Source organism: Ciconia boyciana, chromosome 2 (assembly GCF_034638445.1).
Source record: "Ciconia boyciana chromosome 2, ASM3463844v1, whole genome shotgun sequence".
Lineage (NCBI taxonomy): Eukaryota > Metazoa > Chordata > Aves > Ciconiiformes > Ciconiidae > Ciconia > Ciconia boyciana.
The window spans coordinates 137,860,959-137,875,049 of NC_132935.1; the positions used below are offsets into that span (position 1 = coordinate 137,860,959).

Here is a 14,091-nt window from a genome sequence, read left to right on the forward strand (position 1 = left end):
TGGTCATTAATATAACAGCTGTTCTGATAAGGCAAGAGTTCATTTTAGCCAAAACTGTTGTTACAGTATAGTCTCTAGTTAAATTAAAGTTAACAGATTTAAAGGAAAAATGCCAATACAAAATACAAACAGACTTGGAAAAAAGTTTTTATATGAACTGCAAACAACAGAAATGCTTCCAATGACTTCAATTCTCAGTAAAAGTATTTGTAAAACAAATGCACATTACCTTGGTGTTTGTCATTCAAACACCAAGTTTTTGGAAATAAAACAGAGCCTAAAGCAAGAGTGTGGAGCTTTTTTTTTTCTTTAAGTAAAAAAAAAAAAAAGAGTGCTAAATCAAGAAAACAAAGTCCAAATGGTAGGGAAAATAACTGAACAGTAAAACTGAATAAAAGTGACTAGGATACAGCACTTTTTGTCAGTTCACTGACACTGAGTTTTTTTAGGAACTGGCATAATATATTAAGAAGAATATTTGGATTGAACCAGGTTAATAGAGGCTTCTGGAGACATTTTTCTCCATAAATTATTCAGTGTTTTTTCCTGTCTTGCCTGTTGAATTATTGATACAGGCAGGGAAAAGGAAAAAAAAAAATCATTTCACATATTCATCAAATCTGCCTTTTACATTTATTGAAACTGTAATACAGTGAACCTTTGAAAGTTGTGGAGTTTTGATAATCCGAAACAAACTCTGAATTCATTCAGCCAGAATGCTGCTGAGGCCACCATGAGCCTGGCCCTGGTATAATTACAATGGTGTCTTTGTAACCAGTCTTGGAGTCTCCCATTTGATTCAACTGGAACAAATTGTCAGAATAAAAATAAGTCAGATGTACCACAGCCATACACTTACTACATTCATTTCTCTTCTCACACCTGTTTTGGTAGTATATTCTGGGAATAGCTGTTGCTATACCACAGTGCATTAGAGGGTGAGTACCAGGCGGGTATTCATTCTAAGTAACAACAGCTCAAGCAGCAAAACATCTGGATTTCCTACAGCATCAGGAAGAAAAGTAACCTAACTGAATCCTTGTGCATACATGTATGTCCTGTCCACCTCAAGCTTTAATGATGGTCTCCGTTTCAGCCACTTTTCTGCATACAAGTTGAGGCAAGGGAAGCTTTCCAGTCCATAGAGTATGAAGGAAAACTACATACTCTGAATACTCTAACTGAAGTGGGGGGAAAAAAAGCTTAGTATTTATTTTTCTCCATCTGATGACTTTGGGACTATAACAATTTCCAGAATGCTGGAGTTTACACTCCTGGAGCTCTAAAAATAATGTTTCACAGATATACCGAAAAATGAGATGCTTGCTTACTAAGATGCACTGTGCATAGATATAACCACATTCTTAAGCTGTTCGTAAGTACATAAAGTTAATAAAGAACTAAAGCAGTTCAGTTCTTCAAGCTGTGCTACTTGTTTGGCAACTCCCTGCTACAGCATGAGCAATAGTTTAACTCTCAGCTGGGGGAAACTGGGGAAGATATTAGTTGTAGGAGAAACACGTGAATGAAAAACATGGAAAAAGGACATGACTAGTCAGTTGTTAGTGCCAGGGAAAGCAACTAGAAAGACAAAACTTCCAGTGATGAACTCCCAACATGCAAGAATCTGCTCTTCCAGTCCTGTTTACACTCAAACTTTATTAAAGCGATTAATATGCTGATTGTGAACTGGTTTCTCTAAAGGAAGAGAAGCAAAGCCACCTAGAAGAGATAGTGCAGGCAAGAAGGCAGGGAGATTACAGAAGCAAGCAAAACTACAACTGTGCTTAAGGTTGCAATGTGATGCTGAATCATACCCCGTAGTCATAATCATAAAGCAAGTATCTGTCCTCTTGGTCTTTTACTGTTAAAAAGCAGAAGTTAATTTTCTTCTTGTAAACACAATTTAATCTATAGCAAATTAACAGTTTCTATGAAAAGCAGCTGTCATAAAGCCAGTCTTTTTGTGTGATGTATTTTTTCTTGTGTCTTTGTGCAAGACAGCAATCTTTTTCCTTTTGACATACCTGTTATGTCAGGAGTTCAAGTAGGAGCATACTGACAGGTACATGATCACAACAGCTTTATTCAGTCTCATACTTTTGAGTTCTAACATCACAATTTTCACTTTTGATTCATGAAGCCCTTGAGAAGCACATACATTGATTGCTCGATGGCACAACAAGTTGTTTTTAAGCACACTGCAGGCTCTTAAATTTCAAGCCAGCAACCTCTTGGCTGTTCATAAAATCAGTTTATAAGCACCACTATAGGAATGGGAAGGATGAACAACTGAGTGCAGTTTACCTTCAGTCTTCACTTAACTTGAGATACAGTTATCACCTCACCATCTGCATTCTTCCCTTGGGAAGAAGGGTAACGTTTTGTCACCAGAACTTTGATTGTACTGACAAAGCTTTCCATCCTCAATCACGCCCAAGCTCAGAACTGCTTGGTACTTATCACACATCTGCCCCGCCCCCCCCCCCCTTATTTTAACAACTGTCTCGTTATTTCTTCCAGGAGGCGGAGTGGTACGCAGCCCTCTCCCTGCCCTCTGCAGCCACTTGGCTCATAGCACTTGCTGCCACCTCCCATCAAGAGGGAAGTCAGCCAGAGAGAACCAAGTCTTACATTTTACAAAGCTCCATCTGAAAAAACGTATACAGAATATTTTTGCTGGTCACTAAGGATGCAACTTGAGACAGCCTTCATACAGCAGAGCTTCCCAAACTGAGAAGCCTTCAGTAAAATCAGCTGATCACTTCATGTAGTTTTATTGTATTGCTACTCCCATTACGTCTGCTCCATGTTTTGCCAACTACCCAAATTATCAACACATCTCAACGTTCACATTTTGTACATCACCGGTGTACACCAATGTACATAGGGTGCATTCCACAACACTGATAAGTTTCCTTCCCACTTTAAACCAATCACTAAGAAAACAGACAAGAGATGAAATTCTTCAGCACATCTTATCAGAAATATACATATATAAGCTATATTAACATATGCATCTGGATAATACTAAAATAGCCTGGGAAAGTGTGTATTTTATTCACTGAATGGCACAATGATTAATCTTTTTCCTTCTCCTCCATGGTCATTTTCCATGCCCTCTCATGCCCCTTGCTGTTTTGAGAATTTGTCTTGGTGATGGAGGAAGAAAGAAGGATGTGGCTAAGGGGAGGTGGCTGGAGGATGGGTGATGCAGGGAGAGCTGCATCTGGAGGTAAAGGGGACAGCACAGAGCAAGGCCAGACAGTTTACGGCCACCAAGAACTGCCAAGCCCGTCCTGGTGCCTCTCAGGTGGGACACCAGGAAGAGCTCAGCACCCTCCAGCCCAAAGGACGGGATGGGAAGTGTGGCAGAAGACCACGGCTTCTGGGAGGGCTTGAGCACAGCTATGCCAGGACAGGATGCACTATGCAGCACCTGACAAGGTAAGGCATGCTCTACTCCAGGCCTGTACAAAGCCTTCTCAGCAACTGCCTGGCACTTGTCTTGCCTGCCCTGTCCCAAAGGCTCCCTTACAGGGAGATTCCCACGTTCATCAAGGTGTCATGGAAATCCCTTGTAGAAAAAACCCATAATCATAAATTAGGGTCTGGCACCCCAGGCACCCTCCTGGATCACTCATTGCACTGGAGCATCAGGCTGGTGGTCACAGCGCTCATGTCATGGTCTCACAGAAGACTGTTTGAATAAAAGGTCTTTGCACATTATCCACAGCTAATGACCCGCCTCATATCAAAGACAGCATTTTCCCTGCCATCTGCAGCTAATTTCTGTTCCAGTCTAGAGAGTTCAAAGGAGACAAGATAAGACTTGGGTCTGAAGTGCTGCAAGTGTGGTTTATCTAGGTATGAGGTAACCATCAGAACCTGAACTGTAAATACGTGAACCTAACTGGAAATGCACACAAATGCTTTTTACTTAAGGCTTTATCACTGGGAGGGAAACCTTAATGTCTTTAATGATTTTATTCCTGATAATTATTACCTTTCTTAATTTTCCCTTATCTGTTCAAACCACAGGTTCAAAATACTGCTGTAATTGAGCTGAGTGGGAAAACGGAAATGATTTTTCATTATGTTAGATAAGTGGCGTGATAAAAAGTAACAGGAAATGGACTGCACAAGCAGTTTTGCAGTGACATGGAGACCATCCATCTGGTTAGCTAAGAGACTGGGGAACGTAAATCTTGGAAATTCATCTTATTTGACATGCTACAATAATTTGATATTAAAAGCACTGACCATAAGCTCATTATTTTATGCAATTACTGCCCATTATTCTCAGACAATGATTCAGTAGTGCCCTGCGATAAATCCCAAGACTCAAGAGCAACCCTATTTAAGATTCATTTTATTTCAATTATTAAGTAAAGGAATCTACTTGAGCCAAAATCCTTTTTTTAATTTTATTTTTTTAAAGAACCCCTAAATTCAATTAAGAGTTCCTATAGAGACTCACCCATTTACAATGGACCTCTAGTCATGGAAAATTTCAATCTGAAATAGTTATTTCAGCTTGAAGTATAGTTCTTATAAAACTTGCTCAAGATTTCCACCGTGACAGTGTATTTTCTACCAGACCTATTTCTCCATAGGCACTTCACTAGACTTACACGTCTTTATCTTGGATTATGTCATACATTGTTTTTCATCTCCCACAAGAAAGCTCTGTTTTACATAACCTATGATGAAATTACTACAAATGTCTGGATGCTGAAACACTTTTTTCTTTAACTTGTTAATACATTCAAGAAAACCCACCCCGGTATACCACTGACATGGCAAGACCAAGAACTGTTTAGTTATGTGATTTGACTGACATTTCCCATAGCGTGGTAAAGAAGAAATCTAGATGTTGTTCACATCTAATCTTTCTTCCTACAAAGGCACAGGGTTGCATTGCTGCTTGACCTCTGTCTTGTCAAACAGGAAATCAGAAACCAGAGTGAAGCTATACTAAAAGAAAAAGGCTCACAGTGTATGTTCAGCATTAGAAATCAAGACTCTAAAGCCATGTTACATTTAAATTGCTTTGTGACAGTGCTTTCCTCTCAACAAATCTCAAAAAGGGATGAACCCAAAGCTATACACGTAACACCACTATATACCCACAGTGCGTTTCATCAGTGTTGTTGCCATGTCTGCAAGTGTGACCTGAGTAATTACTTTAGGTGAACTGGGTAACTGTGGCACAATAAGGGTCAGGACAAGTCAAATTCATGGGGTACACCCAGTGCCACAGGGTGTCCATGGGAGGTTAACTCCAAGCCAGAAAACTCAAGCCCAGCGACAGCCTAACTGCAAAAGCAGCACTTTCTGTCAATGTTTAGTTCCAACTTTTCCATCTCCCATGGGTTAACTCTGAAAGGAAATAGATGATTTCAGTCTTCTATGCATCCTAAATATAAAGTGACATTGAGACACAACTGTTTGGATACTGATCACTTAACTGTTCCAGATGATTAGACCACAGTGCCTTAAGAGGAATGGGATAAGGTTAGCAAAACACTGGTTGTTGTTCTATCTGAAGGCTGCTAAGCATGATAAAATTCTAACAGACATAATCAATATAGTTACTTGATACCAATATCTTCACTTATCACACCAGGGGATGCTTTTCAGAATAAACAGCCAAACACATAACATGAGTTCAGAATAGCTCCTCTTAAACACGTCAGGGAACTCTTCTCTGAAATCTTGCTGAAATAGCTGACCACTTCCTTGTGAAGCATTATAGTTAAGACCAACTGCAGTTGTTGCCTTGCAGATAAACTATTTTCTTTCATATGCTCTTAATTTTATGCATGTCAGCATATCAGGCATGGGAATAATTTCAAACAGATAACTAGCATCTAACTGGCATGGACTACATCCCAGCTGCTACTTTTAGAACTCATTTTAAGACTTTTTGATGCTAAGGTGACAGTACTATAAGTCATCTGAAGCAAGCAAAATTATCTTATCTGTCCATACACTTCTGTGCTAAGTCTCTCTACTTGCTTTCATCAGAAAGCCTTGAAGTATAGGATCGCTTCTCAAGTGATCTCCTGAAATACTCAAGTAGTTTTATAACACATTGTATGACAAGTTTATTATGACAACTTCTTTTGCAGCTATTTCTTTAGGGTGAATTGCCACGATCAAAGTTTTATGAACATGAAGAAAGCTCTTAGGAGAAAGGTCCAATCTGTGTTCTGCTCTGAACCCTAGCACTGATCCGATTCAGCTGGTAGATAGTGTCAGACAGGACTTACTGTGAACAGCTTAAGGTTCAAACATCAGTAGTAAAAAAAATCCCAATGCCTGGAGTGGGAAAGAACTGTTTCCTGAAGGATAATCTGTGCATACTTCAGAAAACATTTAGGGCAGTTTTGAACCTTCAAAGTGTCATGACACCAAAACTGATTTTCTAAAGCAGATTCTTTGTGTCAGTTTGGGTGAGTGACAAAATCAGTTGTGCATTTTAAGGCATGATTCAGACCTTAGAAGGGATGCTGCATGTCTTACTTTTCAGTGTGTTTTGCTCTAGGAAAGACTTACAGTTCCAAGGTCAATAATGAAACAATCTCCTCTGTTGAAGCTGGTCCAAGCCAAGGGGACTTCGGTGGCTCTTACAACTCTCCGGCCCTTGATATGCAGAAGCCTCTGAGCACTCAGATCGTTAGTAACAACATGATTAAATCCAGAGGCAACACCACCTGCCTGAATAAAACAAAACAACAAAGCAGCAAGCTTTATTTCAGTTTGATTTCTGCAAATTTACCTTTTTGCTACAGCTGAGGAGCTAGCAGGGGGGGGGAAATAGTTTATGCAGCGAGAGGTGAGCCAAAATAATATACTGTTTAACAGTGCTGACCACAGACCAGGCAGACTTGGGGAACACTGCTGCTGCTGAACTCTCAGGTGTGAGCCTTTATCTGAGGGAGCAGATATCACCCTGCTTCAAAGGGTTTTCAGATGAACGGGGAAAGGGAAAGCACAAGATTTACTGCACTTTCCTGCATCATCCAGAGGGTAAGGTAATGCTGAACCACACTGTTAGGACAAAAATCAGTAGGTTATCAAATAAGGACTGAGGGAAAGCAGAGGAATATGCAGCTCCTCTACAAGTATTCACAACTTCCTTAAATTCAGAGGTCTGGGTTTTTTTAGTGCCTGGTTATGTGTAGAAGGAGGAGTCGTTCCACAGCAGCTCTGTAATTTTCTGAAAGGAATATTTGCAACTTAGGAGGCAACCTAGCAAAGAGCACCGAACTGGGGGAAAGCAAGACCTAACTATTGATTTACAATCTATAAAGTGTAAGTTTAAGCCTAACTTATTGCTGTAAACTGGCTTGGCTGTCTGCCTCTGAGGCAGCATTCTCCACTCCTCCAGGAGACCCAGATCTTGGGTTGGAATAGAAAGTGTCTCTTGAAATTACAAAGAAAAAAAAATGTAAAAGAGTGGGTAGGTCACTGTCCAGCTCTTACACAAGCAGATTTAAAAGCTTCAAGTTGGTTGTGTAGACTGTGACAAGTTACAACCTCCATAATGGTAAAATGGCTGACTGAGCAATGGCTCCCAGAGCTCCTGCTAGAAGGAGATTCTCAGGAGATACATTACTTTATTCTTAAAAAAAAATGATGTCTCAAAAAATTTCCTTCCAAAGATTCTGCTTCTGCAAGTGACACAACAAGGAGGCTGACACTACAGCTTTTTAAAACAAAGTTTTCATGAAAAGTATTTGGGAGTTTTTTTACCTACCTCAAAGAAAAAAACTGCAGTAGGACTGCAAAAGCACCATTTTTAGACTAAAGTGAGGTTTTGGTCTTTTCACCCTACTCATGTTTTTAGCCACTTAAGGACATTGGGTTCTGCATTTGAACAAAATTATTCAGTCTACAACATAGAAATGGTTTCTGTGAAATTTACTGCCTCCCAAACAGAGAGTCCCTACTGTGAGCGCCCTTAGACAGAGAAGTATGAAATCTCAGGATAGCTTGATTTGGGGGAGAAAAAAATAAATCACTGGGACAGGTTTTCAGTTATTGGAAGAGACACTGGTAAACAAGCTGCTGCTTTCTGTACAACTACTGGGACTCCTATAGTTTAGGATAGGTAGTTCAGATCCAAACTTACTAAACATTAAGAAACAATTTTTAAACTTTCAGTAACAGATACAAAGCAAAACATTTGATTTTACCTGGGAGACAATGTTACATATACTTTTAGAATATATTTTGACAGCTGGCTCTTTACCTTGTATTTAATTCCTCCTTTGAAGTAGCCCACAAACTCAGTAGACTCATATCCTTGAATTTCTCTACTCTGCACCGGCTTTCCTCCTAAATAGTCATCCATTTGAACAGTGAAGATAGCTGCAGCTGTGCTTTCGTCCTGGGTACATTCTTTCCCTGAAATAAGATGAAATATTATGTCTATAAAGCACTAATATAACTTCAAATTTTGTGGGAGAAAGTGTTTCTGTGACAATCAGGCACTGCTTTCAGCAGATTATACGGCCCATGTATGTGTTGCAAAGCAGCACTACATCATAACCTTGTTCACCACCAAATGCATGACCATCCAGACCATTTCTTAACTACTTGTAGAACTGCATTCATAAGAAAAAAAGTGAAAAATAGCCAAGTTTGTCTTCTCTCAGCCTCTTTGACCAATAGAACATTTTAAGTGAGTTTAGCATGACAAGTGTCTACAGTAGTGATTTTTGGACTTTGAGTTGAAGTGCAAAGACCAAGGAAGGTCATGTCAAAGGACTGATTAGATGGTAAAGCATATATTTATGCTAAGAGCAACTCGCCAAGCCATAAAGTTAAAATAACTCGAGAGCAGTCCTATTGACACTATAATGCAAGCAAAGGGTATTTTGCTTAGCTATCTTTTATTAGATTGCCTGGTACAGCTAGGAGAAATAAAAGCAGCTTTGGGGCTCAGATATTTGCTTCATGAGGTCAGACTGTTTTGCACCTTTCAGAGATTAGCCTCTTCTGAGGACTGTGGCAAAATGGCCTTCTTAACTAGCGTGTTGATGGCCTAATCACACTGCAAAGTAGGCTGTATATTAAAACAAAACTTTTAGCATGGGCCCATGCCTTTTTGATTAACATTTTCAGCAGTTTTGATATTGTTTCAAGAAGAGCACAAATAGGATCAAGTCTCAAAAAACTGGCTTCTCAAGAACTTCTGAAGAGTAAGGAAAGGTGAAGTTTTCCATTTAGTTTTTATTTTTTCTTTCTAAATAAGCAGGAGATGCTGGTATACAAGCAACAGTTCTCAAGAGCAGCTTCTCACCTTTGGTGTCACAGGAAGCCTGTCGGTAAGGTATTAGGAAAGAATAAAGCATGGGAGAAGGGGGACAGGGATACCTAAGGGCATCACTGACCTAGCTCCTCTCTTAGGAAGAATGAGTGCCCTACTCATGGCCCAGCAGTGCAAATGCCACAAGCCAACTCCCCTCCACCCACCAACAACTGTGCTTCTCCCAGGAGCAGTGTCACCACTGCCACCACCACAGCTTTTGTGGGGACACAGGTGCAATGGAAGCCTCCAGAAAGCAGCAAGGATAAAACAGGGATACAAAGAATAATGGAGACATAGGGAAGACAAGAACATGAGGTCTGCCCAAAAATTATAAAAAACATTACTGAAAGCAGGACGTAACACAAGAATCTCTGAAAAAAAAAAATCCCCATCACTCAGTGATAGAAGAACTTGCTTTGTGGCAATATACTCAGACCTGGGTACCCCCTTAAATTTGGTGGTAGAGTTTGGGGTTTTTTGTTTGTTTAATAGGGTTATTCATGTCCATTAGGACTAGATCCTTCTGACTTATTACTTGCAATTACACAACAGGGCTCAGGGCCAAAGAAAACTGGTTTTGGAACAGTGTTAGAGATCAGAACTGCTACCAAGCTCTGTCTCACAGCTGCTATGCGATAAAATACTCAGTGAAACCCTGTTTATAAAAAACAAGTGAGCATCAATCCAAGTGTAAGTTATTCAAGCTTGTATGAAAAACAGATTTATCGTATAGTCTGAGGCACAAATAGCTATAAATAAGCCAGTATATAGGAAAAAAACCAAAATTTTTTACCAGACTAGATACTGGTTCACATGGATAGGTCTTATCACTTAATCTCTGGGGACAAGGGTTAAAAAATTGTTAAAAAACACCATGCATGATTTTATTAAAGATACTAAGCAGGGTATAGCCAGTCTTACTCCCACAAGTAGCCTCATACTGGCATAGTACATGCTGTTTCCACTAGTGATAGTTTCAAGTTGAGACAGCTCCCTTAGGATTAGTTACTAAGACATCCCTCAAGTGCCAGGGCAGATATCCGAGCCAGGATCTCTGAGCCAAGGTAAAAATGGATACAGCTACCACAGATCCACATCGACTGCTTGGCCATACCAACTTCATTGCAGCACCTGAGTTAGCTTGTTCAGAAATTATCCAACCTGGACAGCACTTCACCGTATGCGAGATACTTCGTAAAACTGGCTCTCTCATAGGAAGCTTCAGGCCGATACAACTGTTTGATCACTTTAACGCTAGGATGCCAGTCACAGCACAAGACTGTCAGCACATCAAGGTCACAGACCACCCTCTCGTGGTCTAGACCTCCTTCTAACCCCTTGGGTATGCCTGAGCAAGGTATTAGGAGAAAGTTTGCCACTATATAATATGAAAATCCAATGCTCTGCTTTTATTCTGAGTGAAGTCATGAATTCTTGGTGAAGTCATATTCTTGGTGAAGTCATGAATCCGTTCAGACTCCAAGCCACCGTAGGAGGCCCACACAATAACACATGCCACAGATGACAGGCAGGAGTAGGACCATGTCACCAAATGGCAAGGCCCTTGTAAGTATCTAAGCCTAAAGTCTGTAGGGTTTCCACCAATCTAATTTCACAAGAGCTCTTTCCATCCTAAAGTCTGACTGATAATGACTGCTGTAACTGTTCAGAGACGGCTTATGGGAAGTCTTGAGAAAGACCCTACTGACGTCTTCCTGGCCCATGGGTTATACAGCCTTTGCTCATGAGGGAAAAGTTTGGTGTATGTAACAGCTGTGCGAATTAATCAGCAAAAATACCAAAATTATTCAAACTCTTGCCCTGGGTGTGACTGCCCTTCCTCATACACCTTGTATGAAGTCCTGGTCTCCTGTTGCTAATAAGCTTGCAGCAGTGTTTGAGCATCTCTGCCCCACTACTGAAGTATCTTGCAAGCAGGAAGGGATTTCCCAGCAGGTAGCCACGCTGCTGCCAGCTCGCTGCATAAGAACAACGAGTGCCCAGGTTACCTGAAGCTATTTACAGTATCTGGATATCACCACATCAGCACGAGATGTGCATCGGTGTGTACAACTAGAGGTCTTTAGCCAACAAAGAGGTTTTAATTACTGCAAGTGTCAGTCACTGTTTTGACTTCACTTCCAGTTGCAAAGAGTCTTTGCATCTTTCCCTGGGAAGTGTCTACTATACCTTAACTACAAGATAAATAGTTCTAACTTCATGAACAAAGGTCTAGACAGCCAAACCCTCTATTAACTAGCAGTGCTGTTGACACAAGAACATCTGCCAGAAATTAATTTACGCTGCCATCTATGATTACACTCTTGTCAGAGACAGACACTATCCCACATGCCAGCTGGATAACTCATAACACAAAAAACTAAACAAGCTTCAAACATTTTTGCAGAAACAATCCCGGCTTTATCTGCTATTCTTTTTCAATGCATCCAAAAGTACAATGAGAACCACAGCAACTCAAACACATTGATGTTAATACACGTTGACCTGTCTTTATGTGCATTCACCGAGATGATTGCCTACAAACACAGACCTTGTGATGGTGAAACAAGAACAAAGTAATAGATCTCAGGCAGCTAAACAGCAACCGCTGTGGTCGGATGACTTGGTGACCAGACAAGGAAGCCTCAAGAAACCTCCAGAAGATGAGGAAGTCACCTAAAATGCATCCTTATGTCAGACTTCTGTTTTGCTGTAAATGCCGTGCTAGTCAAGGTTGAAGGCAAAAGACATCAGCCCCATTCCAGTGTTCCCAGTTGCTTCAGGAGGGGCTTTACTAAGCTGTCAGACTGATGTTAAAGAGGTTTTACAGAAAGCCTGGTGACTTTGCCTCCAATCTCTGTATCATCAAAAAGCAAAATTAGTCTAGCTGAAAAAGGCGACATCTGGACACAAAGCAGTGTGACAATGCCACAGGGAGACGGCCGAGATGAAATTTCGGTCCTAGTGGCAACAAAAGCAAGAAAACTCTCCATCTGAACGAAGGCGGGATTTCACTTGTGCATCTTGGTTGGACGCAGCCAAGACTTGAGCTAACCCTTCGGCACTTTTCCAGACTAACATCGCAAAGCAAGCACATACCCTCCTTCCTGTCACACCCCGCTCTCCCACACCGCAGCCCCTTCCCACCGCCGCACCAGAAGCGGCGAGGCTTGGCATCGCCCAGCTCCTCGGCTGCAGCCCTACTTCTCTTACTTAAGTGCCTCCACTCGGAGGCCTCGCACACGCAGCCCTGCTGAAGAGGGAGGGGGAAAAACTCAGCTCCCCGTGCCCCGGAGCCCAGCGAAGCCGCAAGAAGCTCCAGCCGCCCCCGGCCCCAGAGCCCCGCTGCCTACCGAGCCAGTAGTGGAGGCGGTAGGCGGCGGCGGCGGCGCGGCGGGCGGTGCGCAGCACCAGGTACGCGTCCCCCACGAAGAACTCGCCGTGGCGGCTGGGGGGCACCGGCACCAGCTCCAGCCGCTCGACGCGCCACACCTGCAGCCCGCTCTGCTGCCCGGCCTCGGCGAAGGCCGGCGGGAGCCGGTCGGGGGCCATGGCGGGGAGCGGGGAGCGGGGAGCGGGGAGCGGGGAGCAGGGAGCGGAGAGACGGCGCCGCCAGCACCCCCGCACCGCCTTTATAGCGCTCGGCTCGGCCCGGCCCCCCGGGCGGAGCGGGGCCAGCCCCGCCCGGCCGCCGCCCGGGCTGGGGAGCCCGTGGAGGGGAGCGGCTGGGCCCCGCGGGGAGCGGGATGCGCCTTCCTTCCCGGCTGCCGCTGGCGGCCCCGGCGCAGGCTGGCTGAGGTTTTGTTTCTTTACCGGTTTGGAACACGCCTGCGAAGCTCACCCGGCATACTTTTTGTTTCTGTGCCCCACGGCCGCTGCAGAGGGGTTATAAATAATCAGCACCCCTTGCTGCAAGCGGGTAGTTTGTCTCTATTCTAAAATGAGAAGAAAAAAAAAAAAGCCAAGAAAGCAAAGCACGACTGGCCTAACCCAGTGGCTACGGGTGTTACAGTGCTGTGCATTTTGCTTATACAATTACCACATCTGCCTTGTTTTTGTAAGCTGCTCGTATCAATCAGAATACGAAGAGTTTTTAATAGCTTGCACTTGCTGCTGGGCTCTTTTTTTACCCCAGATTGGAATGGCAGAGCGCGGCTCTCTTTCTCCATCCGGTAATTGCACTTTGTTTGTCCAATATTGCCAGGAATCTTTTTGTAGGGGGAAAAACCTTGCACCTTGTTGAAGATTCCAGACGAAGCCCAGAATTGATATAAATTTCTCTTTCTCAGAAAATGTAAAGCGTTGTGCTGGTGTTTTTCCAACACCATGCAACAACAACCCAAAAGGGTTAAACCCATCCACGTCCTACTTGTCCTTTATAAATGGTTGGTACATCATCCGGGCAGGTCGTTAAACACGAAAATTATAGCAAATCACTGCTTTCATCTGATATTGATAGAAGGTAGATTAATCTGGATAGGATACAGATAGGTACAGCTCAAGCTGTCAGTGTATCAAAAGATACATTTCAGAGAGGGTTGTGTTTAGGTCCATTATCTTATCCACCTGGATTAATTTTGAGGCTCATGATTTCCCTACGAGTTTGTTTTAGCAAGTTAATACAAGCAGAGTGCAAGTATCCACCTGCGGGTGGATCGGGGCTACCTCAGTCAGGGGGGAGAGGCACAGCTAAATGCAACGGAGCAGCTGGAGAGCATCTTCTCTGGCAAAAAGTTAAAAAAAGCACCACATCTAAGAAATCCTTTTAG

The 14,091-nt window shown here is 42.5% G+C and overlaps 1 protein-coding gene across 1 annotated transcript in view; it reads right to left on the bottom strand.

Moving 5' to 3' along the window:
* Window positions 1–12,874, bottom strand: part of SCIN (scinderin) — a 53,998-nt gene extending 41,124 nt beyond the window's left edge. The window contains exons 1-3 of the mRNA XM_072851478.1: window positions 12,676–12,874; window positions 8,261–8,415; window positions 6,562–6,723 (exon numbers count right to left, since the gene is read on the bottom strand). Of these exons, the coding sequence (XP_072707579.1) occupies window positions 6,562–6,723; window positions 8,261–8,415; window positions 12,676–12,874 (516 nt within the window). The remainder of the gene's footprint in view (window positions 1–6,561; window positions 6,724–8,260; window positions 8,416–12,675) is intronic.
* Window positions 12,875–14,091: the final 1,217 nt, after the last annotated feature.